This window comes from Colossoma macropomum, unplaced genomic scaffold (assembly GCF_904425465.1).
Source record: "Colossoma macropomum unplaced genomic scaffold, Colossoma_macropomum, whole genome shotgun sequence".
NCBI classification, from domain to species: Eukaryota; Metazoa; Chordata; class Actinopteri; order Characiformes; family Serrasalmidae; genus Colossoma; species Colossoma macropomum.
This window is the reverse complement of record NW_023494803.1, coordinates 17,068,754-17,095,359: the sequence shown is the minus strand read 5'-3', so window position 1 is coordinate 17,095,359 and position 26,606 is coordinate 17,068,754. Positions and strand designations below refer to the sequence as shown.

Sequence of the window (26,606 nt, the reverse complement as noted above, 5' to 3'; positions counted from 1 at the left end):
TAGCTAAACCAGCTACTGTAGAACCAACAAGTATTTGGACTTTTGTTCTAGACTTTTATTGTTGTGTTAAGAAATCAAATACATTTTGTGAACTCATCATGCAGAGAACTAAAACACCAGTTTTAGATTTAAAAAACTGAGAAGTAGTCAGTGAGTGTGAGATCAGACTCCTTAGTGCATTATTCCTTCCTTACCCCTAGATGTCGCTGAATGCCTATACAGTTTTGATCCCAGTGCTGCACTCATCTGGCCTCAGCATCTGGTCCACATAATACAGGCTGTGTTTAAACTCTATCCCTGCTACTCTGTTTTACTAACTCCTTTCTGGTTTGCTTTGCCCCAGGGAAGTTTTAATTTCAACAGCGCCAAACTGCAGCAGTATGTGTATGAGACAATCACCAGGGTCTTCAGAAAACATGGTGAGTGACTTGCACACAGTTTCGAAGCTGGATTTTTTTTAGACCACCTATGCTAAAATCTTTCCCATTTAGGCTAGACCATTTGATCCATGCTTCTCATGTCATCCCTCATGTTGTCTAACACATGAATTATGTTGTAGGCATATAAATTTCATTTAGACCTTTACCCGGACAGGTCAGTGCATACAACCTATTTCAGATTTTTTGCATCGCTCCCATAAAATAGACTATTGTCTATTTTCAAATGTGAAGATGCACTAAATTCAGAACCCAAGGCCAGTGTATCTGACCATTGAAACACTATATGGCCAAAGGTTTGTGGACACCAGACCATCACATTTACATGATTTTGTTGGACAGTCCATTCCAAAAACATGGGCATTGATGTCATGTTCAAGACCACCACCCTCCAACCCCCCCGCCTCAAACCTTCTGGGAAGGCTTTCCACAAGATTTTGGAGTGTGTCTGTAGGAATTGTGCCCATTCTGTCAAAAGATCTTCTGTGAGGTCAGACACTAATGTTGGAGAAGGCCTGCACTGCAGTCATTGTTCCAGTTCATCCAATTCAGCTTGTCAAAACCATGTCTCAGTGGACCTCACTTTGCGTACAGGGGCACAATCATGCTGGAACAGGAAAAGGGACTTCCCCAAACTGTTGCCAAAAAGTTGAAAGTATATAATTGTCTAAATGTCTTTGAATGCTGTAGTATTAACATTACCCTTCCCTGGAACTAAGGGGCAGAGCCCGAACTCTGAAAAACCATTATCCGTCCTCCACCAAACTTTACTGTTAGCATTATGCATTCCGGTAGCTAGCGTTCTCCTGGCGTCTGCCAAAGCCATATTTAATTTTATTAGATTATGAGAAATCAAACATTACTCAATGCTCTATATACTATAATGTCTGTGTGATATAGAAATATTGCTGTGATGGGCTGGCTTGTGCCAGGGAAGCAGTGTTCAAATTTTGGTTCTTTAGAAGTGGAACTACCAGACTAACAGTGCTAACAACCACTGGAAGTTAGTAGTCACCCAGACTGTTTCCACCAAATCTGTATTTGCTTCAAATTACAAAAGCTACATACATTTGTTTAAAAAAATAAAGATTTAGTAAGATGGCATGGTTAGACTTTATTTAAACATTGAGGGTAAAATTAGAACTGTTATCATCCACGTAATGTCCCATTTTCCGGTAACACTTCAGACTCAAACTGGGAGGCTGGAATGCGGGGCATGTTGTAAAACATCACGTTGTGCTAACACTATGTACCTGCAGTAACACCTAAAGCTTGCTTACTGTAAGACAATTAGAAGTTGCATATCAAATAAAAATATAACTACAAAAATGGAAAGCAGAGACACTGTACCCCTTTAGCATCGCCTGGCACCACGAAGTTCCTGTTGTACAAGTCTCTGGTGGGTGCATTTCTTCATGTATATACAGCCTTAAGGTTAAAACATGTGAAGTTGAGGCTCATTTGACAAAAAAAGTGTCCTTAAGTTTGTAATCAGGCATTATATTGATTTATATTATTGATTATCACTGTGTTGATTGATTCACTTGTGTTCTAAACCACATCAACCTATCTGTGCAACCTGGATATAAATCTGGATGGGGTTCGTCAGGTTGAGAGTAGTTTTGGGCATGTATTTATAGCAAATGTTTGAGTGACTAATGACTTCCAGTGTTTGTTAGCAATGTTAGCCTAGCAGCTCCAATTCTAAACTAAAAAAGCAAAATTTGGACTCCAAACATGTCTTGGCTGATCGATTGCGTTAAGTAGAAAATCATTGAAATAGTTTTTTTTTTTTTTTCTAAACTATTATCACAGCTTTTCTTGGCCTTTAAAATAACAAAGCTTTTCTGCAAACTGAAGTATTAGACTGGGTTTTTATTGAAACATGTAGTACCCCTGAAAGGGCAAAATAAAAGATGTGAAATTCAAGGATGGTGTTCTATTTTTGCCTTTTTAGCGGCATATAAAACCAGTGGGAGCTCCCCCTTCTGCGTGCTTGCAGACATAAGCAGTCATATTCCTATAGCATTCTTCAAGCTCTAATAATCAAGAGCAGATCTATTTGAGTTATTTTGATAATACTTCACAATCTGAAAAGCATTTGATGATGGTTTAAGGAACTATGAACCCTGTTCTTCTCTTTTTACAAATATATGTGAATTATTCTTTGGCCGGTGTGAACTGTAAAGTATTCATTAGCAATTTTTCTATAGTGGAAAACAGTGGACTGATTGCCCGGCATATATATTTGGTGACGCTACATACATGACAGTTCAGTTGAGTTCAAAGTGTCTACCATCCAGCCTAAAAAAAAAAAATAGGAGAAACACTGATATCACTGTTTAATGGCGTTTAAGAATGTGAGAGGAAAATCAACTTTAATTTAGCAAATCTTAAAGCATATTACATTCTGGCATTGCCCTGAATGCTTTCTAGTATGTAGCTGTGATTATGACTCAACAGGCTTTTGGGCCATGGAGTTCTTGTCTGTAAGCTATTAGGCTTCACAAGTGTAAATGGAGGACATATGAGGGAAATGCCACTGCCTGTTTTCAGTTGCCGAGGGGTCAGCGACTGAGAGAATGGCTGTTTTGTTGCTGTAGGACTTCATGAGCCCAATAAAAGAGAGTTAAAAAGAGCTCTGGTATTTTTTTGTTTATGGTGAATTATAAGCTAGTATATCGAAAAAGTTGGAATGTATGGCTTGTATATCCTGTCATGATCGACAGTACTCAGCTCATGTTGGCTTAAAGCCAGTAGGTTTTCTTATAGGACGTTTTGTAAAACTGGCAAATGTTACTATTTGTACAGCGTTTGCTTCGCATGTTGTGTTATGTACACTGTGTACCTCCATCTGCCCTGGATCATCAAAGGCTTTAATGTTGCCTAATATCAGTGTCACCGTTTGACCCGTTTGTTATGAGACAAGGATAATTCTACTTTGACGACAAGCTCACTTTTTCCCTAGAGTGAAAGGGAGTTTTTCCTCAGCTGAGTGTTCTAGGAAATTGGAGGGAAGTGTTTGTGAGTTCTCTGACAGAGTTTGTTCCTTTTTATATCAAATATAGGTGTTAGGAAGTGCACAAGTACTAGACCACAAACACAGGACAGACTGTACTGTTCTCTATGCTTTGTGATGGTTGTAATTTTAGTGTTTTGGATATGTTGTGTATCTATCTTCCTGTAAAAGAGGCATAAACTCACTCATTCAGCTTTCCTGTTTCTTGTGTGTCATCCGGTGTGGATTACCCAGGGTAATGCATTCTGTTACAAAGTAGTATAGCTGAGCGATTAATTGGTTTACAGATTTGAAGGAATATAAATTTTAAATCACAAGACCTGCAATTTCAAAGCTGCATTGTATAAGTGTTGGGGATTTGGAGACCTCTCTGGTAGAAATATGTTATTGCACACAACATGTGTAAGAACATTTTTGGAACATCAGTTATGCTTTGGACCCCTTCCCTGAGAGGATGAATCTGATGATTGCCAGCACATTGAGTATCACAAGAGAACAAAACTTTGTGAATCACAAGTCTTCTGAGGATGTAAGTGAATTATCTACTATTGTCATTATCGTCACTGCCAGATCAAAACCTTTAACAAAAAAAATCTAACATAGTGCTGTTTTAATTATCTCCCACATACAGAGTTTATGGCGCACTATGTTCAGCATTCAAGCCTCAAGCCCAAAAATACACATGCTGCTCTTCTTGAAGGACAGAAAAGTCCCAGAGCTTAATTTATAGAAAATAATAGCTTTTGAATTGCCATTGCAATTTTGTTGCAAAAAAATCAAAATTAGATATTTTCCCCCAAATCGCTCAGCCCTACGAATAGCGTAACACTTTGCAGTTTTACTTCTTATCATGTTACTGACTTGCATTGCATTACTTATGTCTTTTATGAGAAGAACATGCAGTGCATTTGATTCAAAAATTTCCCCGATATTGATTCTGTCTGACCTCGTAGGTGATTTGCACACATGCATGCTACTTGTGTCAGCTGACTGCATGACTTTGCGAATATTAGCATCACAAACACAGGAAGTGGCACAAACTTGGCGAGCAATCTGTCAAAGGATCTAATAACATTTATGTCACTGATGGATAAATATTCCCTACTGAAAAAGAGTGAGAGCCCCAAGCTCACCTAAACAGGCCAGACTGGATTTTTATTCAGGAACAGCTCTGTAAGCATTACATTTTATTCAGAAAGATTTTATTTTGATGCAGCCATTTTTGGGCTGTTTCTGCTGGCTGTTTTCTGCGACTTTTTTTTAAAATACATATTTGGAAGGCCTTTTTTGTTGCACAGTTAGTTTTATAGAATAACAGAAGTAGTGAAATAAGTAGTGAAAGTAACAAAGTAATGTGAACCCATTACACTTTGAGACAAGTAATTATTAACTGTAATTTGTTAGTTATGTTAGTTAATCTAACAAGATTTTGTAATTTTGAACTCTCAGGTGCAGTAAGACTACAGACCCCACTACTCTTGCCCAGAAACAGGAAGTTGTATGAAGGATGTGAGCTGGCTTGCTTTATGGATCACAGTGGCATGCTGGTCACCCTGCCCTATGACTTGCGGGTAAGTGCTGAGCATGCCCAAACTGACCCTAGAGCGTCATTTAAAAAGCAGGACGTATGCCTGCCAGTCTAACAGAGAGGCCACTAGTGTAGGGCTGTTGCAGCGTTTAGGTTTCTTATCCCTGTGAGAGGTCAATGCCACCAACATAAGTGCGGCAGGGACACGTTGCACTATTGGTTCATTATTTGTTCAGTTGATAGTTAATTTATTTAAATGATTATTGAATTTTTTCTGACTACGACCTGAAGGATACAAAACCACATATGTCATGCAGTGGTGCTTTCTAGAGTTAGGAAACAGTGCTCTAGTTACAGAATAAGTGCTGTCCCCTTCACATACACTTTGTCTTTCTTTCATACTCTAGATTACATTCTGACTAACTTTGTGGTCTTGGTCATTAGTTTTCATGCTTTCTTCTCTTGCCAGGTGTCATTTGCCAGATTTGCCGCCAGAAATAACATTTCACATGTTAAAAGGTACTTTTCTTTTTAAAAGATGTTGATGAACACTCACTGGCATGTGTATGTATAGTTGAGGCCAAAGGTTTGCATACACCTAGGCTAAAGACAATAAAACTCCACACACTTTGTTACCATATGCTTTTTTGTGAAGTCAGTTAGGGCATGTACTTTGTTCACATCAGAGGTAATTTTAAAATTACTGTCATACTTAGGTGTTGGAGTGTACCTGTGGCTGTATTTAAGGGCCTGTTTTTAGAGCTAGAGTTCTTTTGCCCTTCATACAATGGGAAGATCTAGCCAAGACCTCAGAAAAAAATTGTGGACCTCTCAAGTGCATTTCCTCTTTAGAAGCTATTTCCAAACAACAGAAGATGCCATGAGCATCTGTACAAACAGTGGTATGCAAATATAAAAATCTTGGGACCACACAGACACTGCATCGTTTGGGAAGGAGGCATAAATGAGCTCCCAGGGCTGAACAAACTGAAGGTTCAACTGAACCCTAAGACATCAACAAAACAAGGAACTTGTGAGGGAGTGGAGGATTTGGGCAGACTTGTGGAGGAGTGTTCTCTGGTCAGATAAAACCAAAATTTAACTGTTTGGCCATAATGATGTCACTAGGAATGGGGGAAAATTCCAGCAAAGTATTGTGAGGGGCTAGTGAGTTGACCCTAAGTGTTTGACCCTTTCTAGCTTTTATTTTGAAATGAAATGAAATTAAAGTACATACCCTAATTGACTTAACACAGCACATTTATATTGACATGAAATGTGTGGAGTTGTTGTTGTTTTTTTTTTTTAGCTTAGGTGTGTGTAAACTTTTGACTTCATCTGTATGTAGATAGTTGAGAACACAGTGTTTCCCACAGGATTTAGAGGCTGTGGTGGGTGGGCTCTGAACCCTCTAATGTGGTCTGAGGGTGGCCTGCCGCTGTTGAATACATGAATAGGAAACCCTGTGAACACACTTTATTAATGTTGTATAATTCTTTTATCGTCAATGTAGTTTATAAGCTTGATTAATGAATGGTTATAACATTCACTCTTTGGCATTAATAATAAGACCTAATCCTGTTTAGGTACAGTATCGAGCGTGTGTTCAGGCCGCGGAAGCTGGACAGGGCTCACCCCCGAGAGCTGCTGGAGTGTGCTTTTGATATAGTGGTGCCTGTGACAGGCAGCCTGCTCCCTGATGCTGAGACCATCTATACCATATCTGAGGTCATTCAAGAGTTCAGCGCTCTCCAGGTATCTTAGCCATTCTGCTACTGCAGCAGCAGGGCATGGAAGCAAACAATGCAAACACTTTAAAGGGAATTCATTAAACAGTTCTTTTGAACTTTATTAGAAGCTTTAGTGATAAAAAGGTCTTTTTTTCTAGTCATGTTAACTCTATAGGACCACTGAAGGCATGTTTTTTTGCACTCCCACTACAGACTTTTCATTCAGTCTCTTTTTGTTTTGGCTGTCTTATTCGTATTGGAAGCATGGTAGTGTTAGCGTTATTTTAGACTCTTACAAGGTGAAAACGACATTGGTGGAGCAGAGAGCCGTGCTCAAGTGAACTTTGTTTATTTCAAAGTTCAATGTAAATCACTCGCTCATTCGTATATGTTTAGCATGCCAAAAATTCTCCATATGGGAATGCTGTTAGCACACAGATTTGGCAGGTTCTTGGATTTTTTTGGCAAAATGCAGCAATTCTGAAATGCAGTCATGGGTGAAATTAAGTAGGATGGTCCTTTTTTTTTCCGGTTCTTTTAAAATTTCCCGTAGCCACCGAAAAGTTTTGCTTGCAGACAGTACAAAATGAAAATGAATTGTCTTATGATCGTTAACTAGTTTGAATATCTGTAATCCTGAGGACCAACAGGTACAGTAGACTATAGCTGAGAGAGGAAAGAGTGAGTGTGTGGTGTGTTTGATGGCTTCATGGGTGTATAGCGTTGCAGATGCTGTCGCCAACATAACATAGTGAAATTAAACACCAAAAAAAACTGTAACTACATGTTATTGACTTATATAACCGGGTGAAAGATAGATATTGTCTCTAATACTAAACAATTCTGTATAACTGTATTAAAAACTGTTGTTGAAATTACAAGTAACTGTAAATACTACATAAAACCTTGCTATTTACAACAACTTGTTTTTGACCCTAGGATTAGGCTAATAAGTTTTAGGCTAGTTTCAGTGGGCTGAAGATTTTTCTTGGACATGGCAGCACTGTTCTTAAGTATCTTGGGTGCTTCAGTTGGGTGATTTTTTATTATTATTATTTTTTAATTGTTTTAACTGTTTTAACTGTTCAAACAACAATTGTGAGTAATATTTTCTGAATGTTAACAAAACCTTTTCTCTTCAACTTTGTTTACTTGGAAAAAAATTTGCTCGACTCATACATTTAGTGTCATGTGGCAGATTTCCCTCACACAAACAAGCAAGGTGGGGAGGTTTAGCTGAACTGAGGGAGACCATTATAGAAGACATAACACATGCAAAACAAATGCCATATTGAGGAGGTGTAACAGCAGCACTTACCAACCTAAAGAACATCCTGTCTCTAAAGTAAGATACAACGATGTTTCCAAATAAAAAGTTGGGACACTGTACAAAATGTCAATAAAAGCAGAATATAACGATGTGTAAATTGTTTAACCCCTATATTTAATTGAAAATGGTATAAAGACAAAATCTCAAATGTTGAAACTGAGAAATTGTATTGATTTTTTTTAAAAACGTATGCCGATGATTAATTTGATGCTAGAAACATGTTTCCAAAAAGTTGGGACAGGGGCATGTTTACCTCTTCGCTGCATCATCTCTTCTTATAATGACACTCTGTAAGCATTTGGGAACTGAGGAGACCAATTGCTGTAGTTCTTGGTTGAAACAGGATTTCAGCTGCTCAACAGTTCAGGTTTGTATTTTTCACTTCATAATGCACTAAATGCTTTTAATGTGTGACTGCAGGTAGGGCAGTTTAGCATCAAGACTCTTTTACTTGTATGCACCTTTGTGCTCTTGAGTGTGTGTGTAGACTTTGTTCTTACCTAAGAATAAATCCCAAATAAGAAGACATTGGTAAATGTCAGAATGTTTTAAGAAGAAATTCCTTCTTAAGAACGGTTGGTGAATGAGGCCCATTGTTTTTCATAAGTGTTCCTGAGCCCATGCAGTGATGTTTCTCTACAGAATAGTGTGTTTTTAATGCAGTGCTACCTGATGGCCCGAAGATCATAGCATTAAGCACTGTTTTAAAACATGTTGCTAGTATCAAATTCAAATTTGGCATATATTATTAAATTTGGCAAAAAACTTATAAGAATACATTTTCTCAGTTTCAACATTTAATATGTTGTCTTTGTACTATTTTCTATTGTACTATTATAGTTAAATATAGGGTTTAAATAATATGCACATCATTGAGTTGTTTTTACATTTTGCACAGTGTCCCAATTTGTTTGGAAATGGGGTTGTTTAAAACCCTAACAAAATGTCGTCATCAGTAGGTTATGGGGAAGTCGATAAACCAAGGGTGGCGCAACACAGTTTTGCTTGTATTAGCAATGTAAAAAAATATTTAGAACAAAAAAACATTAATTCACTTCCTGTCGTTTTCTGCTCCAAAAAGAAGTGCAGTGAGTTCTAGTTTCTTTAGTCTATTCATTTGTTGTGATGTGGTGTTGAACTTCCCACCCATAGTGCTGCCCATAAAGATCTGCTCCGCTGCTACTACACTTTACCAGACCTTAGAGACAGATTCCCACGTTTTATTTGCAGAATATGTTCTGCCATCTAAACGCAACCTCCACAAGGCGTTATGTAAAACTGATTTAATGAAATAAGCTGCTGGAAAACAAAAGTGCAAAAATTATTTTACGGATTTTCATTTACAAACAGTTTCCATAGAGTTTTAATGGAAACATAGCTTTTGATGGTTTGTTGCCTTGTTCATTTTAAGAAACAGTCATTATACCATATATATTAGGAATTGCCTCCAGGAGAGCAAACATCCTTTTTCACAAAGTGTAATATGGTTGGAAATTGTCAACGTTTTGTATCTCATGCTGGGTTGCAGGAAAGGAACTACACTATTTACCTGAACCACACCAGCCTGCTGCGAGCCATTTTACTGCACAGTGGAGTGCCAGAAGACAAATTGAACCAGGCCTCCAATATACTGTGCGATGCCATGGTGAGCACGTCTACACACACACAAACAGCATTATGTGCACATTCTTCAATACACTCGCTTTGACTGCCACTGACTGACACTAAAATGGGTTTTTGCTCTGTCATTGGAAATTTCTTTTAATATTTCTTGTTACAACTGTAATAAAAGCTATTGGTTTCCATTACGCAATGATGCGGTAACTTAAATAAGAGCGACCCACTGGTCACAGTTTTCACTGAGGTACAATATTGAGCTGAAGCAATTGCATGCTTGCTGTCATTTTTTTAGACCATTAACATATTGCAAGCTTTAGGTTTGAGAAAAAAGTGAGAAGTATAGAACATCAGAGGTGTGTTGGCTTTTTATGTGGAAAGTTCTTATGACTCTGTTCTCACCGGACGTGGAGTTATACCTCTTCTTGGAGCAGTTTATGAAACTTATACACACACATACACATCATCTAAACCGTGTATCCTTCTGGGTCATGGTATGAAACTTATAGTTGGATTCTATTAATCCTCGATATCCCTTATGGCTTAGTCAGTCATTGTAATATAATTTGACACCCCTATAACTGTCCCTCAGAGATCTTTTAGTTCCCAGTTTGAAGTTCCTTGAGTTCACTTTTTGATAACAAAATTTCAGTTTCAAATGCTCCCTCAGGGTCTCTTGGTAACATAAGTTGGACTCTCACTCTCTCTCTCCCTCTCTCCCTCTCTCCCTCTCTCTCTCTCTCTCTCTCAACATAGAGTGAAAAACTGACCAAGGGTGAGGTGGAAGCCAAGTTTTGCAACCTGTCCTTGTCCACCAACAGTGTAAGTCACTGAAAATGTACCAAATACCTTGTGTTATGTAAAGTACATACCTAGGGCCCAGTTTATGTGACCTTGACTCCAAGCACAACAAGCCACCCTGCTTTCCATGTGGCCAATGAAGCTAAAAGATGCCTCTGAAAGAAATCATATGTATGGGAGAATTTAAATTCCGTTAAAAAAATGCTCAGGTCAGAATTTGCGGTATAGGTATGGTGAACTACGGCAATGCGACAGCTCTGATGAATCATCTGAGTACCTGCAAGCTCTGGTGAGGACAGCGCTAGAACCAGAGAGCTCAAAGCCTCAAACCTGTTTGTTTTGGTGAGCTCTGTCAGCGGATGAAAAGGGCTTCTGGCATGGTGGGTGCATGCAGAGGTGTCTGGTGTGGCAGGTGATGAGTGTTAGATGCATGATTTATAAATCTGACCATTTGCTAGCTAAATCACGAATATTTTTCAGTAGCTGAGCTGTTAAAAAACGTGGATGGCTGGATGTGTTTTGGTGACTAATTGAGCTGTTTAATCACTTCTTGGACAAGATGTTCTTTAGCTCTTTTGATAGCTCCTCAAAACAGCTGTTGTTTTACATCTGTTGTGTCTACTTTCATGGTCTCTCCATGTGTTATCTGTGAGACTACAGTGAGAATGCCACTTGAAGAATGTGTTGTCTGTGCAGTCTTTCGATATTTGTGTGTGAAATCCTATTACAGACTTATTCTCATGTTATGTTTCTCTGCAGTTGCAGATGCTGTATAGGTTTATTGAGCAGAAGGGAGAGCTGCATGAGCTCGTTCCTCATATCAACTCGCTGACCAAACAGAAGACTTCAGCAGTCACACACCTTGCCAAGCAAGGCCTGAAAGACCTGGAGGAGCTCACAGGCCTGCTTAAGAAACTAGGAGTCAAACTACAGGTACACTAGCATGCAAAAAGTTTGGAATCACTTGCCATATGAACAATCTTATATAAAATAATACTTATACAATGTGAGTTTAAATATTACAAACTATTTGCCAAAATGTTTTTAGATGTTTTATTTAATGTTTTAGCCAAACAAAATGTTTTAGTCACATTAAATGATAATACACTGTAATGATCTACAAACCTAATTCCAAAAAAGTTGGGACATTATGTTAAATGCATATAAAAACAGAACGCAGTGATCAAACAATGAACAGAAAGCAGCATCCAGGAAAGAAGTCCTTTAAGACCAAAGATGATTGGAGATTCGCCACTTCGGCAAAAAATGCATCAGCAAATAGCCTGTTAAGAATATTTCTCAACAAGTGTTTGCAAGGATATTACGTATTTCACCCACATTCAACCTCCAGAAATGCTGCCGACTTCTTTGGGCTAGAGCTCATCTAAAATGCACTGATGTAAACTGATCAGATTGTTTATAATAATGGAGATATTGGATGTTGTGTTCTCTGGGCCAAAGTAGAAAAGGACCGTTCAGATTGTTACCAGGGTAAAGTTCAAAATCCAGCCAATTTGTCGTGTTAAGGATGTATTAATGAGTAACTTTTAGTCTGCAAATGTTTATTAAGTGCTGTTAAATGGAAAGCTGATGTCAGTGTTAAATATTCCTCTGTCTCAGCTTTTTTGGAATGTGTTGCAAGCATCAAATTTGTAATGAGCATGTTGTCGCAGTCCACTGAAAAACAGAGTATCTCCACAATAGCAACTTAACAGGAGAGGGCAAAAAGTGTTCATTACTTTCAGTGGAGCGTAATGTAAAAGTTTTTTGGAGTATTTCTGTTGGTCCATTCATCAAAAGAAATTCACACAATGTAAAGGGCAGGTGCTGAGCTCAAGTGATGTAGATTTTTACAGATTTGTTTTTTCTTTGTTTTTGGACAGAAATTATATATTTACCAAAAATAACCCAATAAAATTCAAATTTACATATCAAATATTGTTTTTCGAGAATGTGATCTCTCCTGTGTTCTAGCTCTTTCTCCTTTTAGAATGTCAGGCAGCCTTGATACTAACAAAAAATATTCTTTTTGGGTTGTAGGTGGTGGTCAATCTAGGGCTTGTCTACAAGGTGCAACACCACTGCGGGGTCATCTTCCAGTTTGTGGCCTTTATTAAGAAACGCAAGCGCACTGTGCCTGATATAGTGGCAGCAGGAGGACGATATGACCACCTGGTATCATACATGCAAATCAGAGTGTAGTACAGGGTCCCAAAAAAACTGACATTGTTTCGTAGTCTAATAACGTAGCCAATTCTCCCTCAAATGATCTCAAATTTTAACAAAATGTGTAAAAACTAACCAAGTTTAATTTTTAATGTTTCAGGTTGAAGAATGGCGTTCGCTAGAAATGAAAAGGCATTTTGTGTGTTAGAATATGATCGAACACAGTCAAGCAAGAGTGTGCAGCGTGCATTTTTGAGAAAATTCAATGAAAATGCACCAACTACAAAGCAGATTTGGACATGGCACAAAAAATTCAAAGAGGAAGGCTGTCTGTGCTGGGCAAAGGGATCTGGACGACCACCAGTATCGGAAGATATTACATTTGTGAAGCTTTGTGAAATCGGTTATAAAATCTACATCCCTCTGAATTTCTTGTTTGAATTTTGATAATTAAATCTTGTATTGTTCAACATGAAGCCTATTTAATTTCATTTGCCTAGGACATGTAGTTACTCAGATATTCACATCTCAATGTACATTTTTTTGGGACACCCTGTAGTTTTTTCCTAAATAATGATGAAGTAGTTTGATTTGTTATTTTATTTTTTTTATTTTTTTTGGTTGCCTTCTTCAGATCCTGGAGTTCCGTGCCCCAGCAGCCACTGCTCCTGTGCCTTCAGCCGTTGGGGCCAGCATAGCTCTGGATAAAATCTGCACTGCTGTTGCAGCCATGGAAGAACCAGTAAGATGGGAAAATGTATTTCTCTCTGATTGAGATTCTGATTCTGATATCTTTCTGTTTGGCTGGTATTACACTGCTCCTCTGACCAGGGACAACTTGTCTATCTCTGCAGCCCCCTGTTAGCTCCTGTGACGTGCTGGTGGTCCCAGTAGGCCACACCTCATTGGGCAGAACCATCAGCGTCACCCAGAAGCTATGGACAGCCGGAGTGTCAGCTAACTTGGTCTACGACATGTCACAGGTCAGGGTTTGTGCATTTGAAGCATGAAACCCCAAGGCATTGGCTTAGTACTTTATGTGTTTAATTGATTCCATCCTCCTCATCTACCTCTTTCAAAAACAGCTTTCAACAACAACAAAAGGATAGAATTAAGGATATTTGAGCCATTTTGCTGGAGATAACTTTGAACTTTTAGCTATAACTGATGTATTGCATCATGTGCATTGATCATTTGCACTAGTGCTTTATGTTTTTGCCCATACCTCCTGTCATAAGGCATAAAGAACATTATTCCGGGTGGTTCTGATTCTTTTGCTCATACTTAACCAAAATTCATCAAAAAATCTGACTCCCTGTCATTTACCTTATCTCTGCTAGAAGACCCCATTATGGTGCGTTAGGCCTCATTGAGCGGATGAGCCACTTGCAGCTATTATTATTATTATTATTATTATTAATATTAATATTATTATCATCAATACTACATGATATTAAATAGTGCCAGGGTAGCTTAGTTGTGTAGTTTTTCATGCTAGTAGTGTAGTGAGTACAAACTGATGGCTCCCTCACTGTTGTCATGGCAGTCACATCCTGCACATCCACAGCACTGTCTGATCAGTGCCAGGGAACTTTGCGTCAGCATTGCACACACAAATTACTCACACGCTGCTCTTGCGATGCATTGAGTTTTTACAATGCAGGAGTCTCACTTCTTTCAGAGACATCTCTCCCCACATCCTGCCTCCATGCAAAACACTTTCATTATTTTTCTTTTCCATCACTATTCCACAAGTAGGCCTACATTGCTTTTTTTGCTTTATATGAGCCCATTTGATCTGGTCTTTCTTGTTGTATGTCCTTCTGTGTATTTTGGCCTGACTCTAAACCTCACGTTGCCCAGCTCCACACCCCAAGCCCCAAAACAACAATGGCTTGATTGTCTTCATCTCAACGTAATCTGGTGCACTGGAAAGAGATTAAATACTGGTCCAAAGTCTGACATATGACTGTAGTTAGATTTTCTCTACACGTAACCTCCCTGAGCATCGGACAAATTATTTCTATAGATATTACCAAATAACTAACAGGCAGCTACTTGCATGTAGACAAGGGATAAAAAGGGCTCATGAGGGTGAAGAGTAGACAGTGTAGACTAAGACAAACTGGTGGTCCAGTTTTAGCAGAGTATTTCTGCAAGTTGATGTTTGGTGTTTGTTTTGAACCTGTATACAGTAAATCATTGTGTTTGACATTGGGTTTTCAGTGCAAAAGACAGTGAAGTTTATATTCAGTGTTACATACCCAGCTCTAGAGGTTCATAAAATGTACTTAATCTCTGATGCAGAATAGAAATTCAGTTTGGCCTTTTTTTTAATGAAGATTCATCACTAAATATGCACATTAGACTAGGTTTAGTTTAGTGAAGAACCTTCATCTGAGCAGAAGGATTGCATCAAATAAATGCAGTAACAGCCTTAAGTCTGTGACCATTAACATCAGACTTTTCATTACTTCTATTGGAATACTGTACCAAGCCTTTATGGCAGGTTCTTTCAGTTGGTGCCTGTGTAGCCTTCAGTTTCCTCTTCATCCGGTGAACATACATACTCAGTTGGTTTGACTGGGCCAGTCTATTTTTTCTGTACTGTGCTTTGGGTGATTGTGTTTTGCGTTATGAAATTCCACTCAATGAGTTTCGAAGCATTTGGACATGGTTTTTGTGCACTTCAGAATTGATTTTGCTACTGTATCACCAGATACATCAACAATGAAGACCAGTGAGCCAGCTCTAGAAGAGAAAACCATGATGCTGTGTAGTGCTGTGCTTAGAATCATTTGCGGTCCCTGTAAATCTTGCTGAGTTCTGAGTGCTGCATGCTGAGGACAAGTGAAAGTGTTTGAGTGGAACTGTGTTCAGGTTTATTGACAGGAGCTGTCAGGGTTGGCTGGGCAGTGACGAGGTCATTGAGTACAGAAGCGTTGCAGAGAGATTGTTTACTGAGCTGTACACAGACGTCACACAGCAGGTGTGATGAGGATAAATCTGCTCCCGGACACACACTCAGAATTGCACATGCTTCTGTGTCACCCTCATGGAAATTCACCTTAATATTTTATAATTATTATTTATTATTATTAATAATAATTGATATGATGCAGTGGTGCCAGTGACATTTACACTTCACTGTGAGATATACACCGATCAGGCATAACATTATCAGCTCCACTTTCTATATAGGTGTACTCTGTAGTTCTACAATTACAGACTGTAGTCCGTCTGTTTCTCTGCATACTTTGTTAGCCCGCTTTTACCCTGTTCTTCAGTGGTCAGGGCCCCCATGGACTCTCACAGAGCAGGTACTATATGGGTGGTGGATCATTCTCAGCACTGCAGTAACACTGACGAGGTGGTGTGTTAGTGTGTGTTGTGCTGGTATGAGTGGATCAGACACAGCAGTGCTGCTGGAGTTCATAAACACTGTGTCCACGCACTGTCAACTCTATTAGACAGTCTGTTAACTTTTGATGTAACCAAAATTTCAAAATGGTTTAAGCCTTCATGTTTGGTGAGGGAAGGTCTTCTGTGCATGGAGGGCTGCAGCACAGCTTTATCTGTTTAACATGCACAACTATGGTAAAATAAATAAATAAATAAAAAGTCTGATTCCTTCAAATGTAAATTCTGTAAAACTATTTTAAAGTTAAATAATAATGTGTAAAAGGTTTCACAGAGACAACATTTTAATTGCTTGACCCCAGGATTAAGAAATTGAGTGGTAGGGAACTGAGGGCCAAAGGCCAGCACAGTTTGCTGATTCTGCTTCTCCAACACATCAACTAAACCTGGTAATTCCATGATGAAATTTGAGAAGAAAAATACAGCCATCCAATGCCTGGAGTTCCCCACTCTTGATGTTATTGGTCGTGTTTATCACAGTGTTGGAAAATCTTTGAACAGCGTGCTCTTATAGTAGGCTTATTCGACTCCTCACTGTGCTAAGCAGATGAATTGTTGCGTGGCTTGGTACAGTGCATGTGTGTCATGATGACATGCTGATTAATCATTGAGGGAGTGAGATCTCTTGGGCTGCTGGCTCACGAGGGCCACTGTCAGTAGAACTGTCCAGCTTGATTTTGTGCTGGTACATATCAGTGCTGCTGGGGTTTTTGAACACTGTGTCCACTCACAGTCCACTCTACATTTACAACATGGACCAACAAGGTAGGAGTGTAGGTAGAGTTAGAGACCATAGCTCATTTGTTGCTGCACAGTTTGTGTTTGTCATCCTCTAGTTCTTCATCAGTGGTCACAGGACGCTGCCCAGAGTACACTTTTGGCTAGGTATTTACGATTTACGACTTCTTAGTCCAGCAGTGACACTGAGGTGTCTGCTTTGTCTGATCTACAGTGGTGTGAAAAAGTGTTTGCCCCCTTCCTGATTTCTTATTCTTTCGCATGTTTGTCACGCTTAAATGTTTCAGATTGCCAAACAAATGTAAATATTAGACAAAGATAACACAAGTAAACACAAAATGCAGTTTATAAATGAAGATCTTTATTACAGGGCCCTGTGTGAAAAAGTGATTGAGATCTGTCAGTCTGGAAAAGGTTATAAAGCCTTTTCTAAAGCTTTGGGACTCCAGTGAACCACAGTGAGAGCCATTATCCACAAATGGCGAAAACATGGAACAGTGGTGAACCTTACCAGGAGTGGCCGTCCGACCAAAATGACCCCAAAAGTGCAGCGATGACTCATCCAAGAGGTCACAAAAGACCCCACAACAACATCCAAGGAACTGCAGGCCTCACTTCCCTCAGTTAAGGTCAGTGTTCATGACTCCACCATAAGAAGGAGACTGGGCAAAAATGACCTGCATGGCAGAGTTCCAAGACGAAAACCACTGCTGAGCAAAAAGAACATAAAGGCTCGTCTCAGTTTTGCCAGAAAACATCTGGATGATCCCCAAGACTTTTGGGAGAATACTCTGGACTGACGAGACAAAAGTTGAACTTTTTGGAAGATGTATGTCCCATTACATCTGGCATAGAAGTAACACAGCATTTCAGAAAAGGAACATCATACCAACAGTAAAACGTAGTGGTAGTGTGATGGTCTGGGGCTGTTTTGCTACTTCAGGACCTGGAAGACTTGCAGTGGTAAATGGAACCATGAATTCTGCTGTCTACCAAAAAATCCTGAAGGAGAATGTCCGGCCATCTGTTGGTGACCTCAAGCTGAAGCGCACTTGGGTTCTGCAGCAGGACAATGATCCAAAACATACCAGCAAGTGCACTTCAGAATGGCATAAGAAAAACAAAATTAAGACTTTGGAGTGGCCTAGTCAAAGTCCTGACCTGAATCTGATTGAGATGCTGTGGCATGACCTTAAAAAGGTGGTTCATGCTCGGAAACTCTCCAATGTGGCTGAATTACAACAATTCTGCAAAGATGAGTGGGTCAGAATTCCTCCACAGCGCTGTAAAAGACTCATTGCCTTTTATCGCAAACGCTTGATTGCAGTTGTTGCTGCTAAGGGTGGCCCAACCAGTTATTAGGTTTAGGGGGCAATCACTTTTTCACACAGGGCCCTGTAGGTTTGGATTTCTTTTTTTTTCCCCTTAATAATAAAGACCTTCATTTATAAACTGTATTTTGTGTTTACTTGTGTTATCTTTGTCTAATATTTAAATTTGTTTGGTGATCTGAAACATTTAAGTGTGACAAACATGCAAAAGAATAAGAAATCAGGAAGGGGGCAAACACTTTTTCACACCACTGTACTTGTACCAGCGCAACACACACTAACACGCCACCTTCACTTTGGTGTAACTGCAGTGCTGAGAATGATCCACCACCCAAATAATACCTGCTATGTGGTTGTCCTGTGAGTGTTCTGACCATTGAACAGGGTGAAAGAGGAGTTAGCTAAATATGCAGAGAAACAGATGGACTACAAAGTGCACCGATATGGGAAGTGGAGCTGATAACATCGACAATGACTGTAGATACAAGGAGATGTACTTAATGAATGGCCGATTGGTGTATAGTTCCTTTTGAAAAGTGAAACATTTCATAATGTAAGTGTTTTTCCATTGCAAACACAAATTAAGGGTTGCATCACCCACCTGAATATTCAACAGATGGGATGATGTTATGATTTTGTGGGTGTGTGAGAGAATTTGTTGCATGCACGTTTTTGCTTGTTTTGAATAGCTGAAGACAAATGTGCCTCATTTTCCAATATCTTCCTAATTTTCCTCTTAAATATGTTCTTGAGAAAGGTTGTAAGAAAGTCTCTGTCAGATTTATGATGTGTTCTTAAACCACAGATTGTTTCACACCTTTGTGCTCTTAAGTGTGTGTAGAACAAAAAAAAAACCTTTTCAAATAAGAAAACATTAATGAATGTCTGAATCTTTGTGAAAACTGCATAAGTGGGTTTTAAGAAGAAATCTCTTCTTAAGAACCGTTAGTGAATGAGACCTAATATTCTTGTGTATGTTTCAGTCTCAGGAGACTCTTATGGAACAATGCAGACTCGATGGCATTACCTTCATGGTTCTTGTCTCTGACAAAGAAGGCAGCTATTTAAAGGTAAGCTGTAAGAAAGCACAGCCAGTTTCTTTGCACTGGTACAAAACAAAGTACGTTTAGCTTCAGTACGTCATACTACAGCCTATCAGCCATTTTTTATAAGCTCAGGAAAATAACTGAGAACAGACAAGGTTTTATGATTGACTGAAAAAATCATAATCACTGGCAAAATGGCTTAAACTCTTTGAAGACCCAAGCTAGACTCAAAAAAGTCTTTTAATCGAGTATCAGGCCTTAAAATGACCAAAATGAAGATATAGCCATTTCTTCTGGCTGTATTTCAGTAAGGTTTGAACTAGCTGAATGACTGCAAATCGCTTCTCTGACCCTGAGAATTTGCACACATCAGAGTACCTGAGCTATGAGCTTCTTGTTAAAATATTTCTCAGTACTTGTCTGTTAAGTAATTATTAGAAGAATCATTAGTGTAACTGTATCTAGTCATTGTTTATAACTAAGAAAAAGCAAATACTGCCAGGACAGCTTTGTTAGTTATGTGTAGTGGCTAGATAACTTTTATGCAAGTCCTGCATTGGTTCCTGATGACCTGACCTGACCTGTGTGTGTGTAGCGGTCAGGTTCAAAGCATGTTGTTTTCTTGAAATAGATTAATAAAAATGTTCAACATTATTTTTTTAAATGGTCAAAATAAACGTTGAGTGTACATAAACCTTGGTGCACTGCCAGAGTATAATTTATGTGTGAGAACATTTTTTAAAAATACATGAAAATGTTGATCATTGTAATGTCACATCTTTTTGTTTTAGTCCACAAAACCACTGTGGTGCACCTTTTAAAATGTGCTTAAATTTCTTACTTTGCTCCAGGTGAAGTCTTTTGAGAAGGACCGTCAGTCAGAAAAAAGGATCCCGGAGTCTGACCTAGTGGATCACATCATCCAGAAATGCCGGACCAAAATCTGTGAGGAGAGGAGCCGGTAAATAGCATTCCTCTGATTCTTTACACTTCTCTCAGTGGCATGATTCTTCCCTGTTTCAGCAGTGCTGAAGGCAAAATGAACACAGTTAACTTTATGTTCTCTGTTAATTGTTCTTTCCAGAGAGATATCAGAGGGAGCTTCTCTCCAGAATCCTAAGGGATCATTGCTGGTAAATTCAGGTATCAAATTTCTTACTTGACCTTTTCTGCTGTTTGTAATCTTTAGTTCTGCTTGCATTCAGGAGAATCAGTTTAGATGCTGCTGTGTGCGTTCATTGTTCATCAAAAGTTTGATGACACATTGGCTTCTTTGTAATTTTCAGTAATACAGACTTTTTGATTTTCTGAGTGAAAATAGACACACCCTCTTCAGAGAACACACTTCTGCACATTGTGCAGAAAGCACAGTTACTGTTTACTTGCTGGATTTAACATGTTGGGAAGAAGTCAAAAGTTATGGCACGTTTAATGTTTTTCAAATATTTTTTTCAATGTGTTAAAATAGACATTGTGCATAAAAATTTGCAGAAAGTGTGAAATTTATGTTTGTTTCCTGTAACTTAAGTAACATCTAAGTTTATGAGAACTTAATTTCTAAATTATTGTTAGTTTCTATCCTACTGAATTCAACACTCTGCCATGGAAACCTGGTTAGCTTGCACTGGCTTCCATAAAAAAATCCAGTATAGAACAGAACCGTGTGAACATGTTTAAGTTTCTGCAGTCAAATGTAATAGAACTGAATACTTGTAGGCATTGTTTATTTATTTATATATATTTTTAGTTTATGTATGAAGAGTGTGAATCAAGTGTTTCTGTCCAGGTTGCAGTGTAGAACTGGGGTTCTTAACCTTGGAGTTGGCTAAGAGGGGGTTGTAAAATATAACACCATTTCAACAAGACAGCTTATCAAATGTTAAAACTAATTTTTTTTTTTTTTAAATATATGCCCATTTTGAATTTAATGCCAGCATCTATTTTCAGTTAAATGCAGGTTTTAAATGATTTGCACGTCATTGCATTCTGTTTTTATTTACATTTCACACAGCATCCCAACTTTTTTGGAAAGTTGTTTTTTTAAACCCCAAAAAGGGTTGGACAGCTGGGGGGCGGGGAAGGATTTGGTCTAGTAGTTTAAGCATATGCCACGTCTCACTCAGACGATTGCCGTTTTCTAATTGTGTCATATATTTGTCTTTTTTTGGGCATTCTATGTGGTTCTTGGTTAACCCAACACTTACATCTGACTACGGTTTAGCATAAATATTAAGTGTTAACTACTAAGCTTAACATAAAAAAGCTTGTGTGGTGCAGCCTGTTTTGATTTAGTAATGCGTGAACCTGAACTTAGTGAACATTATAGCTACATTTCAGCTTTTGCAACTGCCCCCTGATGAGTGCTGACATCACAACAAGGGAATACAATGTGTGGAGTTTAGCAGGACTTTGGCCAGTTGTTCCTTCAGTTTAGCAGTTTTTACTATTCAGAACACTAACTTATTGCAAACCAACATATTCATTTCTTAAAAACATTTTTTAAAAGTAGGACTTATCTAGACTTTTGCGCAGTGTATATACTGTGTTTTTGGAGTTGCACCTCAGTTGGCCCAGCAGATCTTCTGCAGACAAAGCATAATTTATGATCCTCTGTCTTGTGGTTTTGCTGCTGAAACATGATGATCCGTGTTTTCCTGCTGAGCCTCTTGTTCTCTCCAAATTATGTGACTCTTCTCACGTCCTCACATGGCTGAGGGACTTTCATTAACTCATTTTCCAAAAGCAACAAGGCCACTTTAGTCCCAAAGTGATGCACATTACAGTTTCACTTTTCTCATTTTATATATGAGAAAAGTCTCTTTTGAGACTTTTCTCATATTCCAAACATGCTGTTTTGTTAGTTATGCAAAAAGCACAAAAAGAAAATTAGAGACATTCATCAGCTACTTATGCTTCTTGATCAGTAGCTTGTCAGGCTTTTTTTTGCCTGATGTGTGTGTTTTGCTATGTGGCAGGATCATCAGAGCAGCATGGGGGCAGCACTGCCATGAGCATGAATGTGAACCTGGTTACGCCGGAGAAGGTTTCCGCCAGCACACGCCGTCGGTACGAGACACAGGTCTGTATTTGTGCCACTGTTAAAAAGTGAAAGCAAACATGTTGTTTAGAATTATGGATGTTCTGATAAAGATCAGATATTTGGGTTTTCCTGAATAATACAGCCACAGATTGGATCTTTTGGTGTGATCTTCTGGCAGTAGATACTAAAGTAAAACCATAATGCCACATAATGTGCATAATGTCACTTTGAGGTTTTCTGGCCTGCTTTATGTAATGATGATTTTACAATCTACATACTGATCATGATCAACTTTGACCACCTTGGTGATTTGACAACCAGTTTAATGTTTTGCAGCAACATCATTTCGTTTTTTCATATGTGCATATTGGTATACACTCTGGGGCTCTTTTGGCTTTTGAACTGTTCTTGGACTACCTATGAAAAAAAACATGGTGTTGTAAATACACTTTCATATTGCAGTAACAAGTCCAGTTGAATGTTTTGAACTTGCTGTTAAGTGGTGGTTTTAAAAGAAAAAAATATATGACACTGTCATCAGTAAAACAGAACACTTGCATAATAGTTTAGTTTTTAATCAGTTGTTTCTTTTTTCCAGTTTTTTCTGTACATGTTGCTGTTTGCATACCACTTGTGGAAAAAAAAAAATGCAGAAAATAGACTCAATGCCCACCCATATTGTATGTGCCACACTTTAGATATGTCACTTTTTTCACTGAGTTGTTAAGTAATCTCAAATTTACTTGCTTATATGGTTTTTGACCAGGGTTTGACATTGCCTATTGCCTGTCCAGGCTACAGTATGGCCACTAAAACTGGAAAGTCTGAGGCTTAAGTGGCCTCTTGGCTGATGTATTTCCCTCTTTAAACAAACCACCAGACCAGTTGCATATTCACATTCACAAATTAATAACAAAACTGATTTGTCAGAATTTGATGGTAAAAAATGAACACTGCCATAACGATACCCAAGTATTTCTTTTTCAACACAACACCTGACTGAAGCATATTTGTTAATATAAACATGTTTCTATAATTCTAGCCACACATTCTTAATTTTGATGACAAGATTTATTGACAATTTTTTTATTGACAATTTCTCCTTATGCTAAACTCGCTGCCCTTTGCTGAGAGCTCCTTACTGAGTCCTGCTGCATGCAAGGATGAAACATCTTTTGTTTTCCTCTGACGTTCACTGTGATCATGGGACTAATTGTTCCTTTCTGTCTCCCGTCCTCTTCCAGATCCAAACCAGATTGCAAAATCTTGGTAGCAATTTGCAGAACAAGAGTAATAACATAGAGGTGCTGGCTGTAAGTGGATGCTTCTTTTCCTTTCTCCTTCTTAACACCCTGTGGAAAGAAAAAGCAATGACTGAGACAAGACTAGCAAAATTATTTTAGAAAGTATTAGTTTTGGAGGTTTCTTGTAGTTTGGATAGCACTGCTGTGCTCTTTCCCATCATAACACAGCTTTGATTCCTTAAACTTTAGGCTTATTCAGTAACTCCTATGAAGAATTTAGTAGCTGTTATGAAAGTAATGTGCAATTTGTGTAGAATAAGAATGTAATGGCTCATTCTCATATATATATGGCTGATTCCCAGTTGTGTTACATATTTTCCTAATGCATGCTGGGTATTGCAGTTGGAGAACACTGATGAATAAGTTTTGTCAGTTCCATTAGGCTGCATTGCAAAATACTACATAACAATAACATTTAAAAGCTAGTTTTAGGCCAGAGTGCTTCATGCAGTATTTCAAATGAATGGCTTGCTTTCATACTCCAGATACTGATTCTGAAAACTGGCTCAGTCGTGGCTTCATTTGACTCTGTGGGCTTTGCTTCACGTGGTCCTGGAATTGTTAATGTAATTTCTTGTGAGACACCCTGGATAATCAACTGTCATGAACAGTGTAATGTGCACAAAATCTGATTTGGAAACTTACCCAATAACATGTACACAATACATCTGGAAGATTGTAGGATAACAGCATAATTATGAGTAATAATGAGCTATTTGCTTTGTCCAAGTAACACATGTGGAATGAAAGAAATGGACTTACTCATCAAGACTGGAGTCTCTCTGTAGTTTTGTGTCCGCACTCAGTGGAAATTGGCTGGCCTTGTGTACTTGTCAACCCAGAAGTGTGATACTAAGACACACTTTGGAAGCTTTCTGTGGACGGACACAGTGTGTTTATATGGTGGTGTTGGTGTGCGAGTTGTGTACACAGTGCTTTTGAGATAAGAATCCATTGTGTCTATGAAAGTAACCTTGTTTCCCTTCACTCCCAGGTTGACTTGCCCAAGGAAACCCTCATCAACTTCCTGTCCCTGGAGGTTTGTAGCCATTATGATGAAGTATTGCAAGTAAATAAATTGCATTCCATTGGAACAGACTGGGAAGGAGATGAGGCCTTTAGAGACGCACAAGCAGGGAAAAAAAACAAGGGGGGGGTCCTTGTCTGGTGCGCAAAGTTCTTCCACTTTCTTATCGTGAGGGGGAACCCCTCTCCTCCCATCATTTTTTCCATTTCCAGAAATGAATGAAGCACTTGAAGAGAAGGAAGAAGACGGAGTTGGTCTGGCTTCCAGGGCTGGGTGGTGGAATAAAATATCCCGGTCTTTGTTTGAATTAGAGAAAAACACTGTAATTATGCAGTGCAAAGAAGTCTAAATCCAGATGAGAAATGTAACTGACGCAGGCTGACGTACCACACCAGATGAATGAATGGACGGCTTGTCCACAAATACACATCATAGTAGGGCCTCGGAAAGTGTGAAAAGAAACACATTCTCTGTGGCTTTGAGGCAAAAAAAAAAAACAATGCACAGAGCTTGAACCTGCACTTCTGGCCTGAATGTGACTAATTACACTTAGCTCGGTCCTCCCGGAGCCAATATTTCATAATTCTGAAAAATGTATAATTACATGACTAAGGCACTTTCTGGTTTACATGCTTTATAGCCATATAATAGCCTTATATCTAACTGTATATCTGTATCTGGACAGTGTATTAACACATCAGGAACAAGTGAGTTTTCTTATACATTTTTGTTACAGCAAGGCAGATCAAACAGTGCTAAACTGTTCACAGAAAAGCAGTTTGAGCCAGTGTATTTGAGACCTTACTGTGTCTCATCTGTGTCTCAACAAAAGTATCAAGCACAGGTACAGTAGTGTGCACATGTCAGAGACCACCCTTGATTTATTTTGTTTCCAAACAGTCAAAACAGTCATTAGGGACAAGTTAATTGTTTTTCAGGAGATATTTCTGATTAGATGCAAGATAATCCGTTTGCATGAGGAATGGGGAAAGTCAAAGGAAGAAAAATGGGGAAGAACAGATATTTCTGTATCTAAAGTTCAGAAAATTATTAAACAATTCAGAAAAAATGTGGACTCCTAATAACCACGCTAGACCTGGTAGACCACAAAAATGGTCACCATCTGATAAATAATAATAAAAGCTTTAAACTTTGAGAGATATGAAAATCAAGCTCCACTCTTGCTTCAGATCTGAAAAAGTCCACCAGTGTTTCTGTCCTTCTATTGTAAGAGGACTGAGAGGACTGAGTCTCGACACTGAGTCTGAAAGGATGTGTAGCTGTCAAGAAGCCATTACTGAAAAAAAGAAAATAGACAAATTAAATGAAGAAGCTGTTGGTGTTCTCAGAACAATGGATTGACCACCCCAGAGCCCAGACCTCCACATCCTTGAATGTTTGGGATTACTTGGATCGTCTGAAGCAGAAAATGTAACCAACTTGTAAGAGTTTTGTGCAGTGCTGTATATAGGGTGCTCATCGTGGGCACTTGTTTTAGTGGGCTGAATAAGGGCCACTGCAGTCGCAGCCTATGGCAATATTGTATCTGTCTTAGCTTTATTAATTCTTGCAGTGGTTTGCTCAAGGGAAACAATATGATAATAGAATTTCTGTATTTGTACATTTGTGTATTTGGATTGAACCAGTTTTGTTCGACAGCCGGTTTAACATGGGTTCATCTTTGCTTTCCTCACCCGTTCAGTTTGATGGAGAGGATCAGTTCAACATGAGTGTCAAACACTTGCTGTCCCGCCTCCCCAAGCAGCGCTACCTGAAGTCCATCTGTGAGGAGATCAACCGTTTCAAATTCATTAAAAGGTATGTATTTTTTTAGTTAAAGTTTGCACTGTATCTTGGGTTCCTATAATGCTAAAGTAGTGATTCCCAGTGCTGGTCGTGCCTTGATTGTTTTAGTGTGTTCTTGCTCTAATTCGGTCGCTTCAACTCAGCTTTGTCGTTAGCGGATTTGTTGGATCAGGTGCGTTAGAGCTGGGAAAACACTCAAACATGCAGTGGTGTTCTTCAGATCTGAATTGGGAAATGCTGATCTAGGTAGAGATGCATCAATACCA

General features: G+C 38.7%; 1 protein-coding gene across 2 annotated transcripts in view; it reads left to right on the top strand.

Annotated features, from left to right (window-relative positions):
- eif2ak4 (eukaryotic translation initiation factor 2 alpha kinase 4) overlaps nt 1-26,606 on the top strand; it is a 56,528-nt gene that overhangs the window by 26,294 nt on the left and 3,628 nt on the right. For both annotated transcript variants that reach the window (XM_036592674.1, XM_036592675.1), the window contains exons 22-38: nt 344-419; nt 4,906-5,027; nt 5,454-5,503; nt 6,571-6,739; nt 9,573-9,689; nt 10,418-10,483; nt 11,222-11,395; nt 12,503-12,637; nt 13,263-13,370; nt 13,483-13,611; nt 19,101-19,187; nt 20,015-20,124; nt 20,248-20,306; nt 22,139-22,242; nt 23,448-23,516; nt 24,502-24,546; nt 26,237-26,352. In XM_036592674.1, the coding sequence (XP_036448567.1) occupies nt 344-419; nt 4,906-5,027; nt 5,454-5,503; nt 6,571-6,739; nt 9,573-9,689; nt 10,418-10,483; nt 11,222-11,395; nt 12,503-12,637; nt 13,263-13,370; nt 13,483-13,611; nt 19,101-19,187; nt 20,015-20,124; nt 20,248-20,306; nt 22,139-22,242; nt 23,448-23,516; nt 24,502-24,546; nt 26,237-26,352 (1,736 nt within the window). The remainder of the gene's footprint in view (nt 1-343; nt 420-4,905; nt 5,028-5,453; nt 5,504-6,570; nt 6,740-9,572; nt 9,690-10,417; nt 10,484-11,221; nt 11,396-12,502; nt 12,638-13,262; nt 13,371-13,482; nt 13,612-19,100; nt 19,188-20,014; nt 20,125-20,247; nt 20,307-22,138; nt 22,243-23,447; nt 23,517-24,501; nt 24,547-26,236; nt 26,353-26,606) is intronic.